The following is a 27,856-nucleotide window of genomic DNA, read 5'->3' as shown; positions in this document are numbered from 1 at the left end:
CCCGCGCGGGCACCTCGTGGCACATCCCCCCTCTCCGTCCCGCTTTAAAAACATCCCCAGCGCTCCTTCCCGCTTCCTTTTTGCCGCCAGCTGAGCTGGGGAGGAGGCTGCAGGAGGAGGAATGTGGTGTTACCGCATTGCTGAGCAGGAGCTGGGGCGGGCACGCCCAGGCTGGGCACACCTCAGCCAGGAGGAAGCCGAGCCCGGCTTTCACGCACCGTAGCCTGAGGGACAGTATTTTTTTTTTCCCCCAGCTCTGCGTATCCCCTTTCTCTGAGCTTCCAGTCCTCAGCTTGCACGTGCCTGTGTCGCTCAGCATGGGGATGGGGAGGTAGGTGACACAAACAGCAGAGGAACTGGAGGAGGGATCTGGAGTGATCTGCTGAGCCCCTGACCAGCACGAGAGAGGTCGTGACTTTGGGGTTATTTCAGTAAAGACAGTGGAAAAGTCTCCATTTTTGAGGCTGAAAACCCGCAGTTTAGGTGAAATGTAGTGTGTGAGTGGTGCAGGGGGGCAATGGATGGGGGTGTTGAGATGTGGAGGCTGCTGAGTTGCCTTCACTGAACACTTTTTAGTTTAAACATATTACTTAAAGGTTTGTTACTTTGGTGCCACAGTAAAAAAAAATAAAGTTATGAAACTGTTTCCTTTAATAGTCATGTAAAGCATCAGAGATCACTGAAAGGTGGTGAATGTAAGATAACTGAATTGGGTCTGAAGCAGGGGAGAAGGGCTCCTCATCAGTTGGGCATGGGGCTGGAGCTCAAACAAAAACCATGGTTCTTAAAAAATGACTCTTTTCACAGCCGGTGAGCCCACAGGATTGTGTTTAGCAGATAACCCTGGAGCTCCTCTTGGGTGATTTTGTGTCCTGAGGAATTCCGGTGCCGCAGGCAGGAGGGGGGGCTCTGCCCGTGCAGCCCAGGTCGCCTTTGGGCTGGAAGTCTGATATGTGGACACACAGCGTGATTATAACTCACGTGGACGTGCCGAGTTAGGCTTTAAATGATCAAGTCGAGGTGCTGATGGTGGCACTGTGAAGCAAAACACAATAAACCTGTCCGAGAGGGCGGGTGAACATTCCAGGGAATCCCCCGATGGGAGCCGAGCAGCAGCTCTGGAGGGAGCTGGTTTCAGGCTGATTTGGTCCACGCCAGCCCCGGGGGAGTTAAGGTGGATTATGGATGGGCTCTCACTCGCTGCTTGCCCGCAGAGCAGCTGGTCCACGCTGCCCTCACCCTCCCCAGGAGTGAGCTGTGCGTGTGCTGTGCCCGTCCCGGGAGTTCTGCGGTAACAGGGTGGGGATGTCTGGGGATCCCTGAATCACTGCCTTTATCATCGCTGCACCCACGGGCACCTTCTGGCCCAGGTGAGGCAGCTGCCTGTTAAAAGCCAGGGAGGAGGGAGCCGAGGCTCAGAGGGCTCCTGTGGTTGTGGAGCGGCTGCCGGGCGGCGCGGGGGAGGGAACCCTCGCTGCGAGCCGGGGACACCGCGGGGACAGGGACAGGGACAGCGCTGCTGCTCCCCCAGGGAAGCGGGCAGGTGAGGTTTCTGGTTCTTGGGGGTGTGCTGGCAGCTCTTCCTTGCCTGGGCTCTGTGGGAGATACTTACTCTCGGTTGGTTTTTATGGGTTTCTTCGTTTCATAAAATGGGACTTTGAGCCGTCTCGTGATGAGTTTTGATCCGGAGTTGATTCTGGAAACGCAGGCAAAAGGTGGGGCTGAGGAACAGACAGTGCACCCTGGGATGGGGTGGCTGGGGGCTGTATGGGGGATGAGTGTGTGTGCACGCTCCTTGGAGCATCCCTTCCAGCTGTGCATTCCCACCTGGCATCAGCACCGATCCCTGGTCACTGTGGATTGTGGGGCTGGGGGCTGTGGCTTCTCCCTGTCCCTGGGGAGCTGGGCAGTCAGGAATCACTGCTGAGAGCAAGGAGCCTGCTGGTACCTGTGGTTCACCTCAACAGTAACATAAAGATCCAAAGATAGCTTCTGGGGGAGAGGGGAACCTCTGACAGACTTTGGGAGAATCCTGTGTGCTCTTCGTGAGCTGGATGAGAAACTGTTGTTCTTTGTACCTTATAAACTAACACAATCTGACTTTCCTCTTCACGATTCTTGACTTTTCACCCACGTTATTCTTTGTGGATCAATTAAAATCATCTCCCTGTAAACTGAGCAGGAAGGTGAAGGATGTGGGCTGAGCTTTTCACTGGCATTTTCTGCTCATTTTCACTGACACTGTGAATTCTTCCCTAGGTGTGTCCGTGGCCCGATGGAGTCTCGCTGCCAGCCTTGGCCATGGGCATTATTTGTCCTGCTGGGTAAGGCTCACCATGCAGTGTTATTAAAAGGACATGGGGCAAGCTGACTAAATAGAAACACTGCTAATGTAAGCTTTGTATCAGCAGCAGTGTGGTGGCAGCAGCAGGAGACTGGGGTTTGATAACAGTGCTGGGTTTTGGCAAAAGGCTGAGCTGCCAGACTGGCTGTATGAACAGGGGACACCAACCAGGGCTGGGCAGGATGATGGGCAGTGAGAGCACTGAGCAGCCCAAACTCTGGGTCAGGGCAAAGAAGAGTGTGAGAGAGAACTACTAGCACAAAACACTTTAAAAGTGCCTTTTCATATTAAAAATAAAGGTAGTTCAGGGGCAAAATACCTTCCTTCTCATCAGCAGATGCCTGGGGTAGGTTGTCCCAAGCACGACTTTGTTGCTCTGTTGTAGGAAACAGCAGATTGTTTTCTGTGTGCCACACTGACAGGGCCCCTAATCCTGTTTTCCTGCTGTCCCAGCTGCCCCCCAGCTGCTGGATGCACAGCAAGCCTGTTCCCGGGGAGCCTGCTACCCCCCCTCCGGAGACCTGCTGCTGGGACGAGCTCACCACCTGAGAGCCTCCTCCACCTGCGGCCTCAGCAGGCCTGAGACCTACTGCACACCCCATGGAGAGGTACCCCCACCCCCTCACCTCCTCCCTGCACGGCCCCAAACCTCCTGCAGGGCTGAAAATGCCTTCACCCCTCCCAGCCCTCCTGCAGGGCTGCAAATGCCTTCACCCATCCCGGCCCTCCTGCCCCTTCGCAGGGATGTGTTTGACCCATTGAGCCCGGGCAGGATGGGGCTCTGAGAAACCTGGGCTAGGGGAAAGTGTCCCTGTGGCAGAGGGTTGGAATGAGATGAGCTTTGAGGTCCCTTCCAAGCAAAACTGTTCTGGGATTTTATGATTTGTCCCCTCCCCAACCATGCTGGGTCTTTGCACTGCAGTGTCCCCTCGAGCCCTTCTCTGCCATCCTCATGGATGAGAAGAGAAGCTGGCCAGGAAGGACGAGTCAGGAAAAGGGCAGCAAAGCTCTGCCACAAAGCACTGAATTTAAAACAGAAGCTTTTGCATCCAAGATATCTCAAACTCTCCTATCTCTGGATGTTTTAGTTATAAGCTAAACTCGTATTTCACTTGTCAAAACCGGGAACGTTTCAGGTCTTTCCCAAAGACTTGGAAAAGCTGCTGGACTGAACAACTGTTTTCAATCATGCTGCTTGTGTGGGGGCAGGAGGTCGTGCTGGGGGGGGGATGAGGCTTCAGGCAGCTGCAGATTCCCCAAAGCTGCCACCAAATCAGAGGGGGAGTTTAAGGATAAATCTGCCCGAGCACAGAGCTGAAAACTGCAGGGGTGATGTGCCTGGTGTGAGCACTTCCTAAAGCCTTTCTCTGCCTGCTGTTAACTCCATAACTGCTGGGGGAGGAGCTCCAAAGGGAGTGAGTTCAGTGCAGGACAGGCAGAAAGGGTCTTGGAGGAGATGCTGCAGAGGAAAGCAAATGGCCCCCCTCCAGCAGGGCTGTTTTCGGCAGTGAAATCCAGCTCGAGTGAGTCAGCCTTCCTCTGCTTTTAATTCCCCTTCAAACTGAAGGCCAAGATGTGGCAGTAAGTGGATTTGTGGTGGAGCCAGTGGTGTTCTCTGGGCTGGAGAGCTTTCCACTCCTCTGTGAGCTCAGGGAGGAGGCAGCTCCCTGGCCCAGAGGGGTGTGAGCATCACATCCTGCGGGATGCTGGGCTGGCTGCAGCACCTCTCCTCTGGCAGGTCCTTTTCCAGGCTGACAGTCACAGTCAGGCATTTCCTCCATCCAGGCTCCCACTCCAAACTTTTTTTGGAGCTGTTTTGCTGCTCCCAGGGATCAGGGCTGTTTGTTCCCCTCCCAAGCAAACCCCTGCTGCTTCCCATGGCTGCTGTGGCCCATGGATGGGGAAAAGGAATCAGCGATTTCTGCTTTGACTTAATTGTCTTCTGCTTCCCAATTTCTAATTATAGATGAGGAAAACTCCATAAATATGCCTCTGAAATCTCCACTTAACACTGACTTTTGACAGTGACTTTTACTTGAAGAGGGGACCTGGGGGGCTTGTACTGTGGGAAGCAAGTGTTGGAAAACCCTTGATTGCTCTGGTCATCCTAATACCAGCTGGAGTGGGCTGGTTATTCCCTTTGCCTGACCTTGAGAGATCACTCTGAAGAGCATCAGTTGTGATCATCTGCATCATTTGTAGTCTTTGAAGTGGAGATTGGACACCTCTCTGATGTCTCTGGTGTCCCTGGAGCAGAAATGATCCTTTGGGTGCAGAATTAGTGAGTGAGGGCTCACGGTGGGGCTGTGGAGGAGGGCAGGGAGCAAGTTTACTGCAGTCCCTTCTAGTCTACAAATCCCTAAACTATGCACTTTTCATATTTCTTGTCCCTTGCCTTACAAGAACCAGGGTTAAGAGGGACATGGAACAATTAACACTGATAATTTGAGTTGGATTCTCCAGTTCTGGCTTTGGGAATGGGGTCTTTGCTTCCTTACATATGTGGGATCCTTTCCTTTACTGAAATGAAAGATGCAGAGTTACTCCTAGAAAATTCCCTGATTCCTGTTCTGCAACTGTAATGGCCAGTGGAGTTTTGATTAGACCAGCTCTTAACTCAGTGGCAGAAATCCCCATGGATTCAGCCTTTCCTAATTTTTCCTACCCTTCCTCTCCTTCCCTAATTTAAGCAAAACTTAATCCCCTGAACCCAATTTTCCTATTCCCGTCCCATAAAACATTTAATTTATAGACTCTTGTGACTCTTTTTGGTCACAAGCCTTGCTCTTGGTTTTTTTTGGTTTTTTTTTTGCCAAATAGGTGCAAATCTGGAGGTGGTTTTGCAATCCTAGCAGAGGGCATGGGATGAGGGGTTGCTCTCCCTGGTGCCAGCTGGTCAGTGCTGCCCGTCTGCTGGCCCCAGGGTCCTCTTTTGCAACTCTGGTGGGTCATTTATCGACTTCAGCCTCTGCTCCATTGTCTGCTCCAGCTCCAGATCCCTCTAACCTTTATACTTTGCACTCCTGATTGCTCCACTCCTTGGCTGGAGGCTCAGTCTAGTGAAATCCAGGAGGGACACTCAGCATTGCCATTTATAGCACAGGGGACTGCACTGGGGGGCAGGGAAGTGGTGGGGGGTGGAAACCAGGCAGGCCAATGGCATGGCCTGGAAATCACTGAGTGCTTGGGAAATGGCTGGTGGAGCCAGCAGGGAAAGGGAAAGCAGGAAGGAAACTGAAAATAAAACAGGAAAAGAAGCGAGCCTGGATTTGGAGTCGGAGAGGAAAGACTCGATGGGAAAGACTGATGCAAAGATTTTCTGGAAACACTCTGGTGGACTGGGGTGTGGTTCAAGGCTCAATTAACACATCTCCTTCTTTGCAAAGATATAATATGTATGTAAATATTCATATTCTAGAGATGCAAATATAAACATCTGCATAGCACTGTGATGGGAGTGCAGAGTAGCTCCCACTGGCTGCCTCCAGCCCAGGGAAGGCACACTGTGGCTTTCACATGGACTATCAAATCCCAGGTCCCCTTGCCTGGCCTGGCCATTCCAAGTGACAGCATGAGGGCTGTGCCTGCCTGTGGCTCCTTGCTCTGCTGCTGGAAGCAGTGGGACCTGTGCCATGCCACGTTCACACCCAGCAAAGATTAGCATTTCTCTGCAGGGAGAGTGTTTCTTTCCTCCAGGCTCATGCAACGCTTTTGCTTAGACATATTCACAGCTCAAAAGCAGCTACAGATTTTTCTGGCTGTTTTATTAGTTTAGAAGAGCACCCCAAACCCCCTGCATGTCCCTGAGAAGTTTTTTCCCAGAGAACAGGCAGGAGAGGAGCAGAGCTGGGTGTCCCTGTGCTTGTGTTGCATCCTACAGTGGAGAGGGGTGTTTGTGACAACTGTGTGGGTCCTCACACCCCAGCCCTGGGAGACTTTGGATGTTAAAAGCTGTTGGCATAAGGACTAGGATTTTCAGCCTTCTCTCACCTGCTCTTCATGGTCACTTGGTGGATGTGAAGGGTGGGAAATCACCTTTATCACCCCTTGTGTCGTGGTGACACGGAGTCATCCAGGTGGGAATTGAGAGGTGCCAGAGGAGCCTGATCCTACACGAGTCAGAAGGAGGGAGATGTGAGCCTGCTGGAGCTCCTGGCACAGCAGAGGGGGTGTCTGTGCTGGTGGATGGTCACATCTGCCTGGCAGAGCTGGGCTGCAGCATCTCTGGTGCCTCAGCACCAGCTCCTGCTTGGCTGCTTCCAAAAATACTCCCTTCCAGTGTCTGTGAGGGAGAGTAAGTGCCAGACTGATGCTTCTGCCTGCTGTGCTGCTGCTGTCTGATGGTTCCATCTGCTTTGCCCACCTGCATGAGTCAGTCAGGGAGCTGGGTGCCCAGCCAAAGCTTCCTGGGTGCTCCAGCAGGCCCTTGGCATGTTGGAACTGGGCAGAAGGAGCCTGCAAAGCTGTGCCTCCCAGCTCACTTTCTTTCCAGACCCACATCATCAGTCAAGCTCAAGCTTTTTACACGGAAAAATGCATCCACAAAATCATGAAATAACTGTGAGAGGAAGTGACCAAAGCAGGGCTTCTACTTTGGGGGTTTTTCCTCCTCAGGTCCAGGGTTTGCCCTGAATAATTTGTGTTCCCGACCTGTTGAAGGTGATACAGCAACCACATGTTGCTGCTCAGTGCTTATCTCATTCAGGCATTCAGACACACCCTGCTCTTTGCTGCAGGGATATGTCCCTACCTGTAGTGGATGTGCAGAAGAAAAAGCCTATTTTCCATTGTTTTTTCCCTCCTCCCTTCTCTGTATCCTTTTTATTTTTGCCACATGACTGCAAACCAACACGTGCTGAGAGACAGCAGGACCCCAGCAGGGCCTGCAGGGTGTGGGATAAACTGGTGCAGTTTGGGCTTTGCAGGCTGTCATCCTGGCAGATTTTACATCAGGGTTTGCTGGTGAGAGAACAGACAAGGTGAGGAAAACAGGCTTGTTTTAAAAGCAAGAGGAATGAACTCCATTTCCTTACACCCCACACCTGGGGTGTTGGGCCAGCTTGTGTCTTCTCCCCCATCTCTGCTGTTGCCTCTGAATTTGAGGGCACTGGTAAGACCAAGCTGGGGGGCAGAGCCCTCTGTTTGTGTTTTGAGCATAACCCTGGAGCTCGTTTTCAGTGTCATTTCCAACAGGCCAAGCAAGGGCGTGACATCAACGTCGTGGTTAAGAGAATCACAGGTACAGGGTGGGATTTTGGGGCTGTGCTGTGTAGGACCAGGAGTTGGACTCGATGATCCTCTTGGGGCTCTTCCAGCTCAGGGGATTCTATGACATATTTGTGTTTCCAGTCCAGTTTAGCAAATCCCAGTTGCTCACTGGGATGTTTAACCATGGTGACACAACCGTGGGTAACTTCTACTGCCTTTTCCCATGGAAAATGTATAGATTACTTCACAGGCACGAGCCCTGCTCCACAATCCATGCCCTGCAGCTAAGAGGGCATGAAAATGGGTTGGAATAGAGAATTACATAACTTGGCTTTGCAGGTGCCTCTGTTCCCCAGGTAACTTACTGTTGCTGCCCACCCTAGTTTTTAATAACCTCTGTGGATGTATAAATTCCCACCACTTTCCAGCTTGTCCCAAAATAGACTTGGCACAGGGTTTGCTGTCCCTATAGAATATCAGTTGTGTAAGAGCACACAGGGCTCCCTTCTGGGAGGCTGTGCCAGGAGCACTGACACAGTGCTCTCACTCCCTGACAAGCAGCTGGGTCAAATGTGGGACCACCGAGGTCTCCACAGCTATGAAAGGTCTCTGTTTCATGACTGGAGAGCAGCAGCTTCCTATTTTTGCTGATGAATAAGCTCGGTTTATTTTGGGTTGTGCTCCTCTGCCAGGAGGTTTTATTTCGAGGGCTCTCTACTCGTGTTAAAATGGCAGCTCCTTAAATTACTTTGGTCAGAGTCCATCAGCTTAAAATCGTTTGAGGTTTCAGTGCCTATGTGAGCAGGGGAGGCTGCTCAGGAGCTGGTTCATAAGGTCAGAGCAGGAGGAGAGCAGCAAAACCCTACAGAAGTGTGTCACACATGGGCATTTTTACAATAGCTGGTGGTTGCTCTACGTGGGTTTTTTCCCCTTCTCTGTTATTTCTAAGACATGAGTCTGTTTATTCCCAACACTGTTGCTTTCCTTCTGAAATGACTGGGTTGTGAGTTGTCATTCAAGTCTGGAATGAATTTCCCTTCATCTCAGAACCTCCACTCCAGTGTCACCCTCTTTTTGGTGACTCTTAAGAGTAGCTTGGGGGCACGGAGGGCTATCAGTGCTTTCCATGCAGAACCACAACCTCTTTTACCTTCCTAATGTCCTTTCCAGCCCCCATCCCACACCTCCTCACACACAGAGCAGTTCTCCTCTGCCTGGCAGGGAGGGGAGGATGTGCTGGAGAGCCAGGGATGCCCCAAGGGTTGGTGGCCCGGTTTAAACCCAGATCTCTTCACTGTCTCTTGTCTCTTCCTGGCCCAGCTCCGAGGGTTCTGCTGAGCCCGGAAAAAAAGGAGAGAGCTGGAGGAAGGTCTGTGCCTGGTAAATCTCCCCTCAGCCCGGCTCTGGACTGTCATTTTTGATAATTCCCTCTGTTCCGAGGAACTTTGAGACACATAGTCACAGCCGGGAAGAGCAAACCCTCCTGTTGTGCAATTCGGGGCTTTCACAATTTGCTCCCAGGACGTGAAATGAATTTTGCTTCCAGTGTTAATTTTAGCCTGATTTAAAAAGCTGAGAAAAAGAAAAAGAAAAAAAAAAGAAGATTTTTGCAGGCAGCCCAGCCCCAGGCTGCCCGGGGAGGGTCTGTCTCACACGGTTTAAGCTTCATTTTTACTTAGCACCGCATTTTAAGTGGGGTTGCAGCTGCAGAGTAGCTACTAGAGAGCACTCGTGTCTGTGGCTGTGTGAACGATCCAATAAGTATGCACGAATCGCTCCTAATGAATAATTTAGCCGAGATGAACCTTTCCCCTCGCAGAAAGCCTTCCTTTCCCCTTTGCTAAGCACAGTCACAAACGGCTGGAAGTTTAATCACCGCTGGCAATTGTTCAGTAGATTATTTCTGTGGGTAATTCCTGCAGCTCCTGACAATTTGCTGCTGGTAGTCGTTCTCTGAAATGAGTTCTTCTGCCTGGACCCGATTGAATTATTTGTGATTCTCACTGGCAGAGCCAGGAGGAGTTGGTAGAGCCAGGAAAATCGCAAGATGATATATTTTGGTTTCTCTGTTTGCTTACTTTGCGATATTGTTATAAATATTGTAGTTATACAGCTCCTGTTCTGCGACATTTATAAACAGAGAAGGTAAAGACTGGGGAAAATAGTGTGGAAACAGATCAGTTTAAAATGAGGATCTCTCCTCATAATCCACCCAGGTGAGGAAAGGTTCCCAGGTTTGGGACAGAGCAGAGTCAGGTCTGGGCTTTGTTAGGAATTAAAACCAGCCCAAGGTGTGAGCCCACATCTGTCCCTGCTGCCCAACCACCTCCCTGGGTGGCTTTGCAGCTGCTGTGGTGCCAGTCGGTGCCTTCTGGCCAAGGCCACCTTCCCCCTTGTGCAGTTTTGTGGGAGTGCAAGCAGAAACGTGATTCTGGACAATATGTGTCATTAATGTTCTGTAAGATTTAAAATGGCGAAAAAAAAATTTAGGTTCTTAAGAAGTCAAGTCCTTTTTTGTCAAAATAAGAGACTGACTTAGCTGAGCCTGTTTCAGGAGTAAGGCAATAGGTGTGAACCATAAATCAACTTTTAGAGGGGAAATCAATAATCCTGATGCTGCTGTGGCCCTGAATGCCACCTCCAGCTGCCCTTGTGGGCACAGGCCCCTCCTTACCCCAGAACACATTTTGTTTCATATTTTGGTTGGAATTGGCTCATTTGTTTCAAGTATCAGACTGGAGGTTTTAACCCAGAGGTGGCTATAAAGTGCTATTTGTCACTTGTCACCCGATGTCCCTGCTCAGTCACTGAAAGCTGATCCCATCACTGGGGCCCCAGAGGTGCCTGTGCCTCTGGTGTCACCTTAGTGCCACTGCAGTGACTGCCAGCCCTTGCAGCAGGGTGTCTCATTGCCTCCCCTGTGCCAGCTGTGCCAGACACACTCTGCTCCTCTGCCCTGGACCCTCTTTCCTCCCAGGGTGACCTTTCTGAGCTGTCCCACCCTGCACCATCAAGAGCAGCTCCTGCCATCACTGGCAAACCCTGTGCTCCACCTTCCCCAGTCTCTCAGGCTTTGGGATGTGTCAGTGTGACACGTGTGTCCCACTGCTCCATTTGGGAGTCTGCTTTACTGCTCAGGCCGCTGGTATTTTAGAACTATAGAATGGTTTGGGTTGGAAGGGACCCTAAAACTCATCTCATTCCACTCCCTGCCATGGGCTTCCACTAGCCCAGGTTGCTCCAAGCCCTGTCCAACCTGGCCTTGGACACTTCCAGGGATGGGGCAGCCACAGCTCCTCTGGGTAACCTGTTTTTCACCAGGCTGTAGATGCTGAGCACTTCCTTCCATGCCTTGAGCAGGAGCTTTCCCCTCCCTGTGGCCTCTGCAGTCCCTGTGGTTTGTTCCACTCCCAGTGCTTTTGGATGTTCCCCATGGGATGCTGCTGCAGGCTCTGGCATCATCAGCTCATTTACCATCCCCCTGGGACCTGCCCTCCCCCACCTTGGCCTCACCTGGGTGTCTCCTTCCCATTTCAGGGTGGTCCTCACCCAACCTGCTCGCCCACCCCGTGCCTGCCTCTCCCCTTGGCCAGCGTCCAAACCTTCCCTGCTCCTCCTCTCTCGCTCAACCTCTTCCCTGCTGCTTTCTACTCTTTCCTGAGCCTGCTCACGAGCTGCACAGACCTGTCACCCCCGTGGTGGTGGCTGCAGGACCCATCACCCCGTGGTGGTGGCTGCAGGGACCCATCACCCCCGTGGTGGTGGCTGCAGGGACCCGTCACCCCCGTGGTGGTGGCTGCAGGACCCATCACCCCGTGGTGGTGGCTGCAGGACCCATCACCCCCGTGGTGGTGGCTGCAGGGACCCATCACCCCCGTGGTGGTGGCTGCAGGGACCCGTCACCCCCGTGGTGGTGGCTGCAGGACCTGTCACCCCTGTGGTGGTGGCTGCAGGACCCGTCACCCCGTGGTGGTGGCTGCAGGACCCATCACCCCTGTGGTGGTGGCTGCAGGACCCATCACCCCTGTGGTGGTGGCTTTAGGGAGCGTTGCTTGGTTGGTCAAAACCGAAGGATTTGTTTGCTCCCAGGGGACCGTTTTCTCCCGGCCCCACGTGGCCTGTGCTACATCTCTGTTTGCTCCTTGAATTACTTGCTCAAGTGAAGGGCTGAACTTTGAGCCACTCGACTTCCCACCCCCTGACTCTTCACCCCCTGAGCTGTTTGCTCCCGCTCTGCTCCCAGGGGAGAGCTCAGGGGGGGCCGAGCATCGCCCCGAGCTTTTGGAGCAGAGAGAAAGGCCTTTCTGTTCAGCCAAACAGCTCCCTCGGCTGTGTGGAAAAGGCAAACTGGTCCTGAAAAGCTGAAAAGAACTTTCTATCAAGTGTTGGCATCGTGGAAAATGGGGGTAGGGAGTGCTTAGAAAAAAAAAGGCATTTTTGCTGGTTTGCCAAAAATCTGTTTTAGTCGAAAGCATTTTGGTTTTAGTTTTTAGCCCGTAAAAACCAGAAGCTGTGGTTTTTAAGGAGGTGTGAAGGGGAGCATTTGATTCCTGTGTGTTGTCAGCCTTGCTGACTGCAGCCCTTCAGCTCTCCACAAACCACCTTCACTGGTGCTGTTTGCTCCTGGTCGAGTCCGAGCTGCTCTTGGGCCCCTCATCTCCGAGGTCTTTCCCTCCGGCCAAACTGGGATGGTCACTCCCACCTGTCCTTTGTCTTGCAGTGGAGCATGAAATGCTGCAGGTGTGACTCCCGTTTGTCACACACCTACAACGGCCACCGGGTGGACAACGTCCTGTCCTCGGCCGGACACGCGCGCTGGTGGCAGTCCCAGAACGGTGAGTGCCTGGGGTCCCCCAGGCTTGAGGGGAAGAGGAGAAGGTGTTGACTTCAGCAGATGGGAAGGAAAGAAGGAAATAACCCAGTTGGCTCAGGCAGTGAAGTGGTTTATCCCCCCCTGTGCCCCTCTGAAGCCGCCTCTCTGTGCCCGCAGGTGCCAACCGTGTGTCTCTGCAGCTGGACCTGGACCAGACCTTCCAGCTGGGCAGCGTCGTGCTGCTCTTCAGGGTGTGTGTTTGGGTCTGTGTGTGGCAACTCTGCTCCCCAGGAGGTAGCAGATGGCACTGGATGGGCCCTGCTGGCTCCCCATGATCCCAGGGATCTCGGAGCTTCCTTCAGGCTCCTGATAGCAAGCACCTCAGGGTCCCCATCCCTTCTTTCCCCCCTGTTTTTCATATGAGAACTGGGAATTCCATTCCTTTGGGAAGGCAGAGCAGGGTGGTGGGCTCCCATCCCATGAAAACCTCCTTGCAGGTGTGTGCTCTGTGGCTGCAGCAGGGCTGGCCGGGGTGGGGGGACCCCAAAAATTGCTGGTAACCTGCAGGGCAGGGGATTAATCCAGCAGCCTGCAGAGACCTGAGCCTGGAGGGAGGATGAGGAGGGACAGGCACTGCCAGGGCAGGAGCTGGCTGTGGTGTGCCTGTGACAGCTGTGCCCCTCTCCCTGCCCTGCAGTCTCCCCTTCCCGCGGCGATGCTGATCGAGCGCTCCACTGACCTGGGCAGGACCTGGCAGGTGTACCAGTACCTGGCCTCTGACTGTGCCACCGCCTTCCCCCACGTGCCCCGGGGCTCCCCTGAGAGCTGGCAGGACACTCGGTGCCAGCCCCTGCAGGGGCACCCCATGCATGGGGGCAAGGTAGGGTTTGGGGGTTCTGTGGCCCTGGGTTTGGGGTGGGAGGACTGGGCAACACTGCAGGGACATGTGGTGGCCTGGAAGTGTTTTACACCTGAGGGATGGAGCCCATGGCCATCCAGCACTGCTGAGGGGAGTCCTTGGGAAGATTCCTGCTCGTTTGGCAGGAAAGCCTTTGCTGCTTTGTGGCAGGAGAGGTGTTGTGTTGGTCTTCCTGCAAAATCCTCTGCAGCTCTGAAGTCTTTTCCCTGTTTTCAGTGATGCTGTGCAGAGGCAGGTCCAGAGCACGCACTGCTTGGAGCATGAGCAGAGAGCACCTCGAGTTTCCTGCTTTTTAACCTCTTTTTTTTGTTCCTTCCAAGGTGACATTCAGTGTCCAAGACCTTGCATCTACCATCAGCACCTCCTACAGCCAGGCTGTCGAGAGTGAGTGACCTTCCTCTTTCATAGCTGAGAAAGGGAGAGGGGAATGAGGCACCTTGTGGTTCTTCCTACAGGTGGCAGAAAGACTGAGCTGGGGTAACCCCAGGGCAGCAGGACCCTGAGCTGCTTTCTTGGTGCCTCTGGGGTACCACGGAGCAGCATTTGACCTTTGCTGATGGCAAATGCCCCCTTGGCTTGCTCCAAGCCCTCCACACGAGGGGCAAAGTTCTGCATCTCCTGGGTACCTGCTGCCCCCTCACCCCTGCCCCTGGTCCCCAACAGATCTGGGGCGGTTCACGAACCTGCGGATCAACTTCACGGAGCTGCAGCACATCCCACGCCAGGGGTACCACTCCCCCAGCACCTTCTATGCTGTGACAGAGATGAGGGTGCTGGGGAGCTGCTTCTGCCATGGACATGCCGACCAGTGTGCCCCTTCTGGAGGCCAGCACCCCACGGTGAGCCTCGGGAAAAGCCAAGAGCCTAAACACAAGCTCCATGGTATCAGGCTCCACTACGTGCCCAGAATGCTCCTTGGGAGACCTTGGCTGGCATGACCAGAAATGGGGCATGGGAGGCTTTTCAATGCTCATAACTGAGGGAAACAGTGCCCAATATTGCCTTGAAGCAGTGGGGTGGTGGCTGTGAGACAGCAGCCTGTGCTACCCCCGTGTAACCCCGTTTTGTGTCGGGGAGAAGGCAGAGGGGCTTTTTAAGGAGAGACAAAGCTCAGTGTCAGTGGGAAGTCTGGCTCTGGGGGGAACTGCTCCTGCCAGCACTCAGCAGGGTGGGGGACACACAGATGGTTTCAGCAGGCTCCTGCACGCCCAGGAGGATTTGCCAGTGCGAGGCTGTTGGCTGCTGTGGGATTTTCTTGTCCCCATATTACAGTTGGGTTGCCCTCAGGTGGGTGGCAGGGGTGGTGGGAGCGAGCGAGGAACAGCCTGTCCCGGGTGCTGGAGATTCATCCCTGCACGGGGAATGGGGGCAGGAGCAGGCCAGGAGGATGAGGGCTCTGAGCTGAGCCACTGCCAGCCAGGAGGGGTGACCCAGTGTCTCTGCAGCAGGTCCACGGGCACTGCGTGTGCCAGCACAACACGGCCGGTGCCCACTGCGAGCGCTGCGCCGACCTCTACAACGCCCGGCCCTGGGCACCCGCCGAGGACCACGACCCCCACGAGTGCCAGAGTACGTTCCCTGCCTTCCCCTCTCCTAAATCCTCCCCAGCCGTGAGCAGGAGTGAGCTCTGAGACCTTTTCCTGGGATGCTTGGTGTGGCTGGACGGTAACAGGGGTGCCCCTGGTGCGTTGGCACAGCGGGCTTAGCTCCGGGCGATGCCACTCACGGGCTGCACCAGTGCTCGGCAGGGCTGTCTGACTGGTGCCACTGATGCTGGGGCGGTTGAACGGGTGTCACCGTGTCACACAGGAGCCTCGGGCACCCTCTAGTGCCGCAGCTGCCGCTGCCGGAGGGGTTTGCAGGGGGACAGCTCCAACTCCTGGGGTTTTTTTTAGGGTGCAACTGCAATGGTCACTCGGCCTCGTGCCACTTCGACCCCGAGCTGTACCGGGCCACTGGAGGGGCCAGCGGGGGGGTGTGTGACGACTGCCAGCACAACACTGAGGGCATCAACTGTGAGCGCTGCAAAACCAACTATTTTCGCAACCAGCAGCAGGATCTCACCCACCCTGAAGCCTGTCTGCGTGAGTGCACGCTTACACCCTCTAGCCCCCCATGGCCCCCTCCCCAGCCCCCTGGCACCCCTCAGCTGTGATGTTTGCACCTTCCCCAGCCCTGTCACCCCTCAGTTGTGACATTCCCACCTTCCCCAGCCCCCTGGCACCCCTCAGCTGTGACATTCCCACCTTCCCCAGCCCCCTGGCACCCCTCAACTGTGACATTCCCACCTTCCCCAGCCCCCTGGCACCCCTCAGCTGTGATGTTTCCTCCCCATTTCCAGCCTGTGAGTGTGACCCCGATGGCACCGTGCCAGGCTCTGCCTGTGACCCGGTGACAGGGCGCTGTGTCTGCAAGGAGAACGTGCAGGGGGATCGCTGCCACCTCTGCAAACCAGGGTTCACCCAGCTGGCCAACCCCAACCCCTTGGGGTGCCGCAGTGAGTACCCCCTGAGACACCTCCTGCGTCCCAGGGTGCTCCCACCCCACCTCTGTGCTCTCAGTGGTTCTGAGAGGGACCCAAGTCCTGCCCAGCTTTGATTTGGGGGGTTTCAAGCCAAAGCCTCGTTTTGCAAAGGTTTATAAAACCTCTGCTCAGGCTGTGACCTGTCTTAGGTGTAAGTGTGGCAAAAAGCACAGGGAAAGTGGAGTTTGGGGGATGTGTTGAGCTGTATCCTTGGGTGTGCAGGGAGCCACAGGGGATGCAGGAGGTGATGCCATGTGGGGCTGCACGCAGAGGGAGGGAGCTGTGGGCCAGGTCAGTGCTGGGGGGATGCTGAGCCCACTCAGGGTCCAATTCCTGCTGCAGCACTTGAGGAGTGGTGTTAGGGCAGGGGTGGTGTTAGGGCAGGGGTGGTGTTAGGGCAGAGGTGATGTTAGGGCAGGGGTGGTGCTAGGGCAGGGGTGGTGTTAGGGCAGGGGTGCATGTCTCTTGAGCTCAGGTATGAAGGGGGAGAGGGAAGAGCTCACCTTTAGCGGGCCTTCGTGGGAAGCCAGGCTGGTGCTCTGCCCCCATTTTTAACAAACCCCTCCTTGTTTCAGGATGCACCTGCAACGCCCTGGGGACACGGCAGGACATGCCCTGTGACGATGAGACAGGGAGGTGTTTCTGTTTGCCCAACGTGGTGGGCAGTGACTGTGACCAGTGTGCGGCCGAGCACTGGGACATGGGCGGCGGGCAGGGCTGCCGGCCCTGTGAGTGCCACCCCCGCGGCTCCCAGAGCCCCCACTGCAACCAGGTACCACCCAGCCCACCCTGAGCACCCTCAGGGCTGGCTCCACTTCCTCCAGCAGTGTTTCTTTCTCGTTTCCCTGAGCTTGCTCTCTTCTTCCCCTTCCCAACCCCAAAAACGCTGCTGTGAGGGGCTGCCACTGCCGGTGGCTCCGTGTCCCTGGTGGGCAGCACCACACTGGGGATCTCTCAGAGCATCAAACCCACCTGTTGGGGGATCATTTGTCCCATCCTATCCATGGGAGCCTTCACAAAAAGCACTGTGCATCCCCCAGTGCATCCCACTCTTATTTTCCTTTTCCCCTTTCCTAGAAAACACATGACAGACTACTCAGGAGAATGAAAGAAGGTGGTAATTATCAAGGCAAAATTAAGTCATTTTAACAAGCCTGATATTTAGCAAGGAAGTTCTAATAAGACATCTTCATACCAGCAAGGGAAGTTAATTATCCTCATTTGTCAATGAAAAGCATTTGTGTGTCACTTCAGGCTTAAGAGGCAACTGGGAAAATTAAAGTCGAATGTAAAAAAACCCAAGCACATGACAAATTCTAAGAGCCAAAGATAGGTCCCAAACGAGCTCAGCGAGGGGAGGAGACCTGAGATGGCAAAGCAGCTGCTTGTGGGCGGCTGCTTTGTTTTTGAAACAAAGCTTGACACCCTCCTTGCAGTGCTTGGGCTGTTTGCAGCCTGTTTGCAGCCCCGGGGCTGTGCCTGCAGCAAGGCACAAGCAGCAGGGGCACGTCCTGGGGCACAGGCTGAGTAGAGAAGATGGTCCATGGGCTGGTTTTAGTGGTGAAGAGCAGCTGAGGGAGAGCTTTCCCGGGAGAGTGCCCAGAGCTGGGTGTCCCTGATGTGTCCCTGATGTGTCTCTGTCCTCAGTTCTCAGGGCAGTGTCCGTGCAGAGAAGGGTTCACGGGACGGACGTGCTCGGCCATGCAGGAGCAGCTGTGCCCAGACAGGCACTACAGAGACGCCCGGGGGGGGTGCACAGGTAGGGACCACCTGTTTTGGTTTGGCTCCGCATTTCCTTGCACTGGGAAATCATGGATTGTCTGGGAAAAAGAGCCCCTGGCCCATGTCCTGACGTCCGTGTTCCCGCACTGTTTTGGAAGAGAGATTTTCCTCGCTGGAACAGCCTCCCAGTTCACCCCCATCTCCAGGTATCCACCAGTCCCCTCCCAGCAGCCCTGGGCGAGCTCCTGGGCCAGTCTGGTATGACCCTGCAGGGTCAGGGGCTGGGAAAGCTCCTGGGAGCTCTTTCCATTCTTGTGCCACCTTTGTCCCAGACACTGCAGGAGCTGACGGGAGGGGATGGATGCCAGGTTGGGTTGGCACCTCATTAACAGGGGCTGGTTTTGTACAGATATAACTTTTTCACCACAACCACACGTTCAGTGGGCTTCACCTCTCTACTTTTCCATCCCCCAGAGTGTGACTGCGACTTCCAGGGCACGGAGAGGGCAGGATGTGACAAGACAACGGGGCAGTGCCTCTGCCGCCCGGGGGTCACCGGCCCCCGCTGCGACCAGTGCCAGCGGGGCCACTGCAGCACCTACCCCGAGTGCCAGCTGTGCCACCCCTGCTTCCAAACCTACGACGGGGACATCCAGCGCCTGCGCCTGCGCCAGGCCGGGCTCGGCAACTCCACGTCCCGCCTGCCCATCGGGACCGGGGGGTCCCACCTCGGCCCCCGCCTGGCCCAGGCCGAGGGGAACGTGCAGCAGGCACAGGGCATCCTTGGCCACTCCTCTGTGACGGAGCAGAGCCTGGCCCAGGTGGGCAACACGCTGGCTGCCATCAGGTGAGGGGCAATGGCTGCATCCCTTGTCCATCCTCCTCATCCAGGGGGAGATGCTGGCAGTTTTTCTGTGTGCTCTCACCACCCTGAGCTGCTTGCACGTGTCCTGCTTTGGTTTCCTGCCCCTGAAATATCCTGCTCCGCTCACGAGGTGGGTGGAGATGCAGAACAGCCCTTCCACGTGTGCCTGTCCTGTGACACGTGTCACCAAGGCAGGAGGCTGGTGGGCAGGCTGTGGGCAGTTGGCATTCCCAGGGCACATCCAGCATGCCTGATCCCTGCATGGGCATAACTCTGGTGTGGGGCAGCTGCAGCCTAGCCCTGCTCTCTGCCACCTTTGGCATGTCCTTGGCCATCTCTGGGCTCAGAAATGCCACTTGGCCGGGTGCTGGCAGTGCCCCAGCACAGCCCTGCTCTCTCTCTGCTGGTCCTTTGCCCTCTACTTGAACTCACATTTTCTGCTTTTCCTCTCTCCCAGGGAGCAGGTCCGAGGCATAAATCCTGACTTTCGTTTCCTGGATGACACCACCTCCATCTCGAGGGAGCTGGAAGCCCTCAACAGCAGCTTGTTGCTCACTAACTCCCAGTATCAGAGCAAGAAGACTCAGTTTGAAACCAGCCTCAGCACGGACCTGTCAGGTACAGATCTGCAGCTTTAATACCTCTTAATTTGCAGCTATTAATTTACCTCAATGTGACCGTGCCTGGTGGTTTCCCACTGGCCACGTGAAAGAGTAATGGAGTTTTTAACCCACTCTCAGCTTTGGAGCAGCACACAGATCTCCCTCCACCCAGTCTCTGGTCCATGACCTGGGATTTCACACCACTGAAGTGTTTGCTCCACTCTTTTGGGGCTGGGCAGCTCACTCTGTGTCCCTGCTCCCCACCAGCACAAGCTCCACTGCTGGGGAGCAGTGGGAAGGGGGGAGACCCTGCTGGGAGAGCAACCCCAAACCCATGAGGCAGCTGATAATGAAGGTTGTGCACAGATGGAAGGGTTGGAGGGGTGGGGAGGAGAGCCAGGCTGCTGCCAGGCACCTGGGAGAAGAGCTAATTAAGCCCTGTGACGATGCTGGGTTTGGCTGCCATGAGATCCTGCTACAGCTCCTGCTCTCCACGGGTCTCATTCCTGTCCCCTCCATGCTTGGCTGGCTGGGGATGTGCCAGCTGTGGTGAGTGGCCACTGCTGGGACAGATTCACTCTGCACCTCCCCATCTGTGCAGGCCTCAGAGCTCCATGTTCTGACCACCTTCCTTCCAGGAATGGTGGGGCTGCTCAGGAACCAGGGAGAAGGCTCTGAAAACTGCCCTGCCCCCTCCAAAGCCCAGGGTCAGCACGTGCACATCGTGTTGCTTCAGTTTTCTTTTAATCTTTTAACCCCAGCTGGGAGTTCAGTCCTTCAGGAGACCTCTAGCTCACTGAAGGAATGGCTGAAAAGCATCTGGAAATAAAAGCAGCTTTTTGGTGGTGCCTTGGTGACTAATCACTCCGGCTGCATCCCGCTCCTCCCTGCACACATCCACCGGCAGGGCAGAGTCAGTGCCTTCCCCAAGGTAGCTGTGCTGCAGTTATGAGTCATTTTGTGTCATTTTGGGGTTTGATTCCTGCAGGAGCCTTCAAGACCATCCAATCTGCTTACCAGACATCCAGCAATGCCAGCAGAGTGGCCACCAGTGCCTCTGGGCTGCTGGCTGAGTCCCGGGAGAGCCGCAGGAGCGCCGCGGGGCTGGAGGGGGGGCTGGCAGGGACCAGCTCCAGGCTGCTCACCCTGCAGGGAGAGATGGCCTCATCCCCCAACCTGACCCCTGTCATAAACAAGGTAAAAGATGCAAAGTGGTTTTCTGACCTCCCAGTTGTGTTTAGTTGGTTTTCAGAGGGCCTGGAATTGCTCAGGAGGCAAAAATCTCGTCCTGCAGTTGTGTGTCTTGCCTCAGACAGTTCAGCAGGGCAGGACAGACTCAGAAATGGCATCAAAGCAACCTGCTGCTGTGGGCATCAGTGGAGAATTGGCTGAACATCCCCTGCCTGGGGATTATTGATACCAAAACGTTGCCCACCACCCCCTCCCAGCCACGTGCTTTTTCCTCCAGGGACTCTCTCATGTGTCAGTTCTTGTATCTCAAAGACCCACTTAATTTCTGGATGAGGTTTCTCTTATTTCTCCTTCACTGCTTTGTTATTGCCATGGAGATCCATTTCGATGTCTCCTAATGCATGGTTGCTGTGGAGACCACCAGCCTCCCCTCTCTGCTTTTCAGGCCACCAACACATTCCTGAGCCACCAGCCTGGCTCTGGGTCTGCCCGTGCCTCTGCTGCAGTGTGTTTTTTGGGGGGTAACTCCAGAGGGTGCCATGCAATCAAAACTGTTGGTTGTCCAGGCAGGAGGGCAGGGGCTTCTCATTCAATTCTCTCTCCCAAAGCAAACTGTGCAGGTTGGACAGGGTGTTTTGCTGAGATGTTTGCTCCATGCAGACCTGCTCTGTTACTCCTTGTGAGCCACTGGGGTTTAACTCCTGCTTTGCTCCTACTCCTGCTCCAGTTTGGGGCAGGGAGGAGGTGCTGACCTGCTGTTGCTGGCTCAGGTGTGAGCATTCAGCACTGCTGTGTGTGTGTGTGTAGCTCTGGCTGCCCTTCTCCAGCACTGTCACAGCCTCCAGTCCCTTGGGCTGTGCCACACGTGCTGCCAACAGCCCCACTGGGGAGGGCAGGCTCCATCCCCGTGCCCACAGACAGCTCCTGCAGCACCAGCACAGCCAGTTCCCAGCTCCCTTGGCAAGGGGCTGTCAAACCTTTGGCCCCTCTGATGTGCTGGGTTCCCTCCCCGAGGGCACTGGGGGGTTTCCAGCCAGGTGAGCTCCCTCCTGCCCAGGTGAGCTCCCTCCTGCCCAGGTGAGCTCCCTCCTGCCCGGGTGAGATCCCTCCTGCCCGGGTGAGATCCCTGCTGCCCGGGTGAGCTCCCTCCTGCCCAGGTGAGATCCCTCCTGCCCAGGTGAGCTCCCTCCTGCCCAGGTGAGCTCCCTCCTGCCCGGGTGAGATCCCTCCTGCCCCTGTGAGCTCCCTCCTGCCTGGGTGAGATCCCTCCTGCCCAGGTGAGCTCCCTCCTGCCCGGCTGTTCTCCTGTCCCCAGGTGTGTGGTGGGTTCCGAGTGGAGACGTGCACACCCGGCCACTGCGAGGGGCTGCTCTGCCCACGGGACAACAGCTCTGCCTGCAGGCCTGGCCAGCCCTGCCATGGCATCTTCCCTCTGGCCAGCGGGGCCCTGGCTGCAGCCGGGGAGGCATCCCGGGAATTCGGCAGCCTGAGCACCCGGCTCCGGGAGACGGCACAGCTGGTGAGTGTGGGCAGCACTGCCTGTCCCCCTGCTCGGACCCTTTGAGGGGGACAGCTGTGGAGACAGTGATAAAAACCCCAGATCAAACTCTGTTTGAGGCTTGATCCCTGGGGCAGCTTCAGAAATTCAGGAATTTTTGAGCAGGAGACTCTCTCCTGCACACCTGAGTCCTGCCTCCCCCAGCGCAGAAGCCACAGACCTGAAGGTGTGAGAGGCTCTGGGAATGTCACAAGGAAGCCTGTCTTCCTCCTGGTTTGGGATTAGCATGGAAAAAGGGGTGGGAATGTGGAAAACTCTAATTCTGCTCCAGCATTTGGTGCTTTCTGCTCGAGTTCACGTGTTAGTGCTCTCACAGCTTCTTTCTGTGGCTCGCAAAGACAAAGTGAGTTTTCAAAGTCATTCAAAATCCATTTCAAACGTGTTTTTTAAAAGCTAAATCGTGCTGTTCCTCTTTGAGAGCTTCCTTTGCGAGTCCAACCCTCAGTCTTCAACATTTACAGTCCTTAAAAGCTCCGGCACATTAAGAACGTGGAACGGCACCGTTCCCAAGAGCCTTTCTCAGTTCACTCGGAGTTGAGGCAGGACTGTGGGGTTCCAGATCAAGAAGAAGTGGCTCCATTGGGCCATTGTTGTTTGCAGATTAAAACAACAGAGATGTCTGCGAGTCAGATCCAGAGCAGCGCCCGGCGCCTGGCGGAGCAGCTGGGGGTGACCAGGACCCAGCTCGAAGGGGACGTGCGGCGCGTCCGGCAGCTCATCCAGAGGGTCCGAGACTTCTTGTCAGGTAGTTCTGCCACCTGTAAAGCCTGAGGGGGGAGGTGAAGGGGGGAGTGTTGGTTTGTGCATGGAAAAAACTAGTTTTTGGAGTTATCGTGGAATCGCGGAGTCGTTAAGGTGGGAAAAGACGCCAAGAGCTGATCCCCACCTTGTCCCCCAGCCCAGAGCACTGAGGGCCACGGCCAGTCCTTCCTTGGGCACCCCCAGGGGTGGGGACTCCAGCACCTCCTCGGGCAGCCCCTGCCAAGGCCTGACCACCCTTTCCAGGGAGAAATTCCTCCTGATGTCCAACCTGACCCTCCCCTGGCCCAGCTTGAGTCCATTCCCTCTCCTCCTGTCCCTTGTTCCCTGGAGCAGAGCCCGACCCCCCCCGGCTCCCCCCTCCTGTCAGGGAGTTGCAGAGAGTGAGAAGGTCCCCCCTGAGCCTCCTTTTCTACAGGCAGAACCCCCCCAGCTCCCTCAGCTGCTCCTCACAGGACTGACTGTCCAGACCCTTCCCCAGCTCTGTTCCCTTCTCTGGACACACTCCAGCCCCTCCATGTCTTTCTTGCAGTGATGGGCCTGGAACAGGACACAGGGTTTGAGGTGTGGCCTCACCAGTGCTGAGTACAGGGGGACAATCACTGCTGATATTATGTATGAGAGCACACAGGAGAGGGAAGCAGCTGGTTGGCTCAGCCCAGTTAAGCTCTTGGATATCCAGTTTATCTGGGTGTTTGTGTAGCAAAGGTAACACACGTCCTCTGAGGCAGCAAGGTTGGCTGGGATGGTGTTTTCTGAAAACAGAGAAATTGCAGCAGCACCCAAGGCTGTGACTTCACCAGCAGTTGTAGTTTGGCCCATTGGCTTGTTCAGATGAAGCTCAAATAATCCCAGCTCTTACCTGTGTCGATTTGCTGGGCTGTCACCCTGCCTGCTTCCTTACAGAGGCATTTGGGGACCACTTGTGAGGTCCATGGGCCAGGAGACACCACACAGCCTTGACCTGCTGTGAGTGGGGCTTCGTGGAGAGGTTTCCAACATCCTCACAGGAACTGCTCTCACATATCACCTCTAGAAAGGTGAACTGTGAGTTGGCAGAAGTGGAAAGCTGTTGAGGAGGTGGCATTTTGTTTGTGGAACAGACAGCAGCTCCCTCTGAGTCCTGCTCTATGTCATCCCTGTGGCTGGAAGACAAACCTGTCCCCATGGCTGGTGTTCTCTGAGGATTTGCAGCCAGCAGTGACCCGATGCAGAGATGTTTTCTGGCCACACTCACTGACCAGAGACAGACAGATGACCCTTCTCTCGAGGAGACTATTAATCAGATGAGAATTCCTTGTTGTCCTACAAACCGATGACTTATTGTTTGTAATAACATAATGAGCCTCATGAGCATTAGCTGAATGAGAAAATCAGGTCATTTGGTGCTGCCTGGGGTTAATGATGAGTGAAGATATTTCTGAGCTAATCGCTGGGCTAATGTCCCTTGGGCTCTGCCTGCTTCTGATGTATTAACTTTTATTTGTGAAGTAAAAAAGGGGCTTGTCTTGAAACACACCCTCATCTGCTCAGTGAGATCTGCCTGACTGTGCTCTGGGTTTAGCCATGGTGTTCTCATTGCCAAATAAAAGGTATCATTGCAGCCCTTTCCTGAAAGGGAAATGAGGAGTACATTGAATTCAAGGAGGTGAACTCAGGGTGGATCGTGGCAGGTGTCTGAAATGAGGAGACTGTGTGTGAGAGCATGCAAGGCTGGCTGGCTGCCCTCCTCCTGCCTTGCATTTGCACTCCCACCTTCTCCTCTCCCCTTCCTGATGCTGTCTGTCTGTCTGCTCTGCAGACAAGGACACGGATCCTGCCGCCATCCAGGAAATCAGTGAGTCAGTCCTCTCCCTGCGTCTCCCCACGGATGCTGCTGCAGTCCTGAGAAAAATGACTGAGATCCAGAACCTGGCCACTCAGCTGCAGTGCCCCGAGGACATCCTTGCCCAGACAGCCGAGGACATTGCCAAGGCCAAGCAGCTTCAGCAGGAGGCAGAACAAGCCAGGTGGGTTGGGGTTCAAGGGCCTTTGGCAGCTGAGGGGCACTCAGCTGAGGGGGTGAACGTGGTGGTTCTCAGCTGGGTTGAAATCTCGCTCTGCCTGAGCTGTACTGACTTGCACAATCTGAAGTTCTAGGCCGTGGTATTCTGTGTCCATCCAGAACGAGTCTGCAATCTCCTGACACCTCCCCGGGGTCCCAGTGCAAACAAATCTGGCTGCCAAGAATAGATCCTGTTGTAGATACCAGAACAAGAAGGGCTTTACCTGAATAATGGAGGCTTTTCTCTTATCTCTATGCTGGGAGATGACAGGGTTGCCCTGGTGTCACTTGATATTGGTGACCTACATCCCAATTGCACAAGAGAGCACGAGGAGATTAAATGGGCTATTTGTTTTCTGGGTGAAAGTTGGGAGGATTATTCCATGGTCCCTTAAAAAGTAATTACAGGGTGTCCTTGCAAATTTGGAGCATCTGCTTTGTCACGTGTTGACTTGCAGCAATATCCCAGCGAGAAGGTTAATGGGATGAGTCTGTAAACTCCTTGACAGTGTCTGACACCTGCTTAACCTGCTGGAAGTGATGAGACGGGGGAGTCTGGTTTTCTATGGAGAGCTCTGCAACCCAGGCTGAACAGTCCCACTGTGAGCAGAAAAGTATTCATTGAAGCTGGTTCAGTGGTTTTTACTTTCCCTTTGATACTTTTTCACGCACCATTTACAAAATAAATGTTTCTGACCAGTCTGAAGGAAGGGGTTTCTCTCCCCTTCTCAGTTTGTCTCCTCTGCCTGGAGCTGTGAAGTGGAACTGAGACTTCTCTAAGAGGAAACCTGCAGGAGTCCAGACGTGTGGCTTTGTGGGTTTTGGGGGAGGGAGATTACAAGCTTCTCAGTAGCAATCCTCTCTTGCTTCTCAAGCTTCCTCATTTCACCTCTGCAATCCCGACTTGCAGTTACCTACACTCACTCCTGCTTTCCCACATTTCCCCAGGAACCGGGCAAATGCTGTGGAGGGCAACGTGGAGGAGGTGGTGGGGAACCTGCAGCGAGCAAACACGATGCTCCTGGAGGCCCAGGGAGCCATCAGGGGCTCGGGCTCTTCCCTTCGCTTCATCCGGGAGCGCGTGGATGAGGTGAGTGACGCCTCCCAGCAACGCTCCTGCGCCCTGCTCGCCACTCCTTTGGAAATGCAGAGTCCTTGGGGAGGCCACTTTTGGAGTCCTGAGCCAGAGCAGCAGGGAAGTGGGATCTGGGGAAGCTTTTGCTCTAAAAATGTGCCTCGCTGGTGTGCTTCTCCACACTCCAGTCATGGTCCCTGCGGGACTCTTGGCTGCACAGGGAGCACAGCACAGATGGAACACACGGCCTGGTTTGTGTTTCCGCTGTCATCATTCCAAGACAGAGCCAGGCGAGGTGGTTAAGGTCACTGTAGGTGACCTAAAGTGGAACCAAATACACCAGAGACATCCAGCACCAACCCTTGTGTGGACAGAAATCGCTGGTGCCACCCCAGCTTTTCCCGGGAATCCTGCAACTGGAACCAGGGAACCGGCACAGCCGGTCCCTGCACCGAGGAAAAACCCCGAGGAGCGGGGGCTGAACGTGCCTTCCTTGTCACCTTCCAGATCGAGGCCGTCCTTGGGCCAGCCCAGAAGAACGTGGCTGCCATCGGGGCGCAGCTGGACGGGCTGGGGGAGCGGCTGGAGCGGCTGCAGCGCGGGGCCGACCAGAACCGCCTGCGGGCCACGGACACGCGGCACACGGCCGAGACGGCGGCACAGCAGGCCAGGAGTGCCCAGCAGGTACCACCCCGGGGGGCTGCCACAGCTGTGCCCCCCGGCCAGCCCAGCCAGCTGTGGCTCTGGATGAGATGAGCGAGTTTTCCCGTTTGGGTCACGGCTCGTGTGCTCGTTAATCAGCCACGGTGTCTATCCCACTGCTGAGTTTTTACAGGATCTGTCTCATCCTTGATGCCCTTTGCTGGAAACTTATTTCTGCTCTTTGTCCTGCCTGAGGCAGAGCAGCTTGTTGAGCTGTCTGTCAGTCTTTGAGTGCATCACAAATGGAGTTTTTTGGAGCCTGCAGTAGGTCTGACTTGCGTTTGTCTCTTCTGTGTCTGTTAATCCCAGTCCTGTTCATACAATCTCATCAGTAGAGACTGTGACACGTTTGCATGATATCAAGGACAAAGCTCCAGTGCAATATCCATTTAACATTTAAACAGGATTCAACACTGGAAAAACCCCTTCTCCACAGCCTATTTTATTTGCTGTTTATTTTCTTTTCCCCAGGCTTTTGAACAAGTGAAGCAAATGTACTCTGAGCTGAAGAGCAGGATGGAGCAGAGCCCGGCACTGGGAGAGCAGGGCAGCAGAGTGCAGAGCATAGGCCAGGAGGCACGGGCTCTCTTTGAGGAAACCTTGGGCATCATGCTCAGGATGGAAAGTAAGATTTATGAACTCAATGTAACAATCTCATGCACTGGGGAAGAAGCTTTTGGACTCCCATGGTGTGAGGGAAAGAAATTATGAGGAAGACAACGTCCTTTTGGCAGTGTGATGACAGTATCTGATGATGCTGTGCCCGTAAATTTGGAATTTTCCAGGGGGCCACCATGGAAGGGAATCCCTGCCTGCCGTGCCAGTGTGGCCCCATTTTCCTCCACATACTTCCCTTTTTAAGCATTCCAAACTGATGGCTTTGTTGGGAGCAGTGTGTTGTGGGGTTGTTTGGAGGGAGAGAAGAGGGAATGCAGGATGTTGGTTTTTCTCACCCCACCAGAGCTGTGCAGGAGGGAGGATCAGCCCAACCATCACATAACCCTTCCCTGCCCTCTCTCCTCAGCTTTAGAGACTGAAATCCAGGAGAGCAACAAGGCTTTGATGTCCAAGTGGTCCAGGCTGTCGGGGCTGGAGGAGCAGGTGGGAAAGATCCGAGATGCCATCAAAAAGAAAGTCTCCTACTACGACAGCTGCTCCTGAGAGAGCCACCACACTCCAGAGGCACTGCCTGCCTCCTCTGCTGACACTGACTGCTGTATTTATTCCCATTTTCCGGCTCAGTATCTCTATTTTTAGCAAATTAAGTTTCTGTACCTCTGGAAAAGAGCTGCACTGAACCAAAGGAGCAACCCCATGGAGAAGGTTGGACTGGCCAAAGCTACCCAGTGGTTGGAGGAAAAAAGGGGAGAGACATCAGCCTCCCGTGACAAGTAAAAACATCCCCAAGGTGTTATTTCCAGAGGGGTTTATAAAACAAGAAATGTTTTTTCTTGTTTTAGCCAATTCAAGCTCTTTAAGCTGAATTTCACTGTTCAAATTAAAACTGCCACGTGGGCTCTTTTTAAAGGT

At 54.7% G+C, this 27,856-nt stretch overlaps 1 protein-coding gene across 1 annotated transcript; it reads left to right on the top strand.

The window, feature by feature from the left end:
* Window positions 1-233: 233 nt before the first annotated feature.
* On the top strand, window positions 234-27,853 carry LAMB3 (laminin subunit beta 3). Its single transcript, XM_064636064.1, has 23 exons — window positions 234-331; window positions 2,260-2,324; window positions 2,798-2,952; window positions 12,273-12,387; window positions 12,543-12,616; window positions 13,063-13,245; window positions 13,605-13,668; window positions 13,948-14,123; window positions 14,730-14,853; window positions 15,180-15,368; window positions 15,626-15,781; window positions 16,384-16,580; window positions 17,456-17,567; window positions 18,005-18,377; window positions 18,853-19,013; window positions 19,986-20,194; window positions 21,504-21,707; window positions 22,347-22,491; window positions 24,307-24,514; window positions 25,498-25,639; window positions 26,132-26,308; window positions 26,798-26,951; window positions 27,351-27,853. Exons 1-23 carry the CDS (start codon window positions 318-320, stop codon window positions 27,485-27,487), a joined length of 3,534 nt encoding a protein of 1,177 aa, XP_064492134.1. The 5' UTR covers window positions 234-317; the 3' UTR covers window positions 27,488-27,853.
* Window positions 27,854-27,856: the final 3 nt, after the last annotated feature.

The sequence above is a fragment of the Pseudopipra pipra genome, chromosome 25, assembly GCF_036250125.1.
Source record: "Pseudopipra pipra isolate bDixPip1 chromosome 25, bDixPip1.hap1, whole genome shotgun sequence".
NCBI lineage: Eukaryota > Metazoa > Chordata > Aves > Passeriformes > Pipridae > Pseudopipra > Pseudopipra pipra.
Note: the sequence above shows the minus strand (reverse complement) of the source record. Positions and strands in the feature narration are given on the sequence as shown.

Excerpts from the sequence above, each read along its gene's own strand:
- LAMB3 (XM_064636064.1), top strand. Across the intron at positions 2,953-12,272 it reads ACTGCACACCCCATGGAGAG|TGGAGCATGAAATGCTGCAG; the intron begins GTACCCCCACCC and ends TTTGTCTTGCAG. Across the intron at positions 13,669-13,947 it reads CTACAGCCAGGCTGTCGAGA|ATCTGGGGCGGTTCACGAAC; the intron begins GTGAGTGACCTT and ends GGTCCCCAACAG.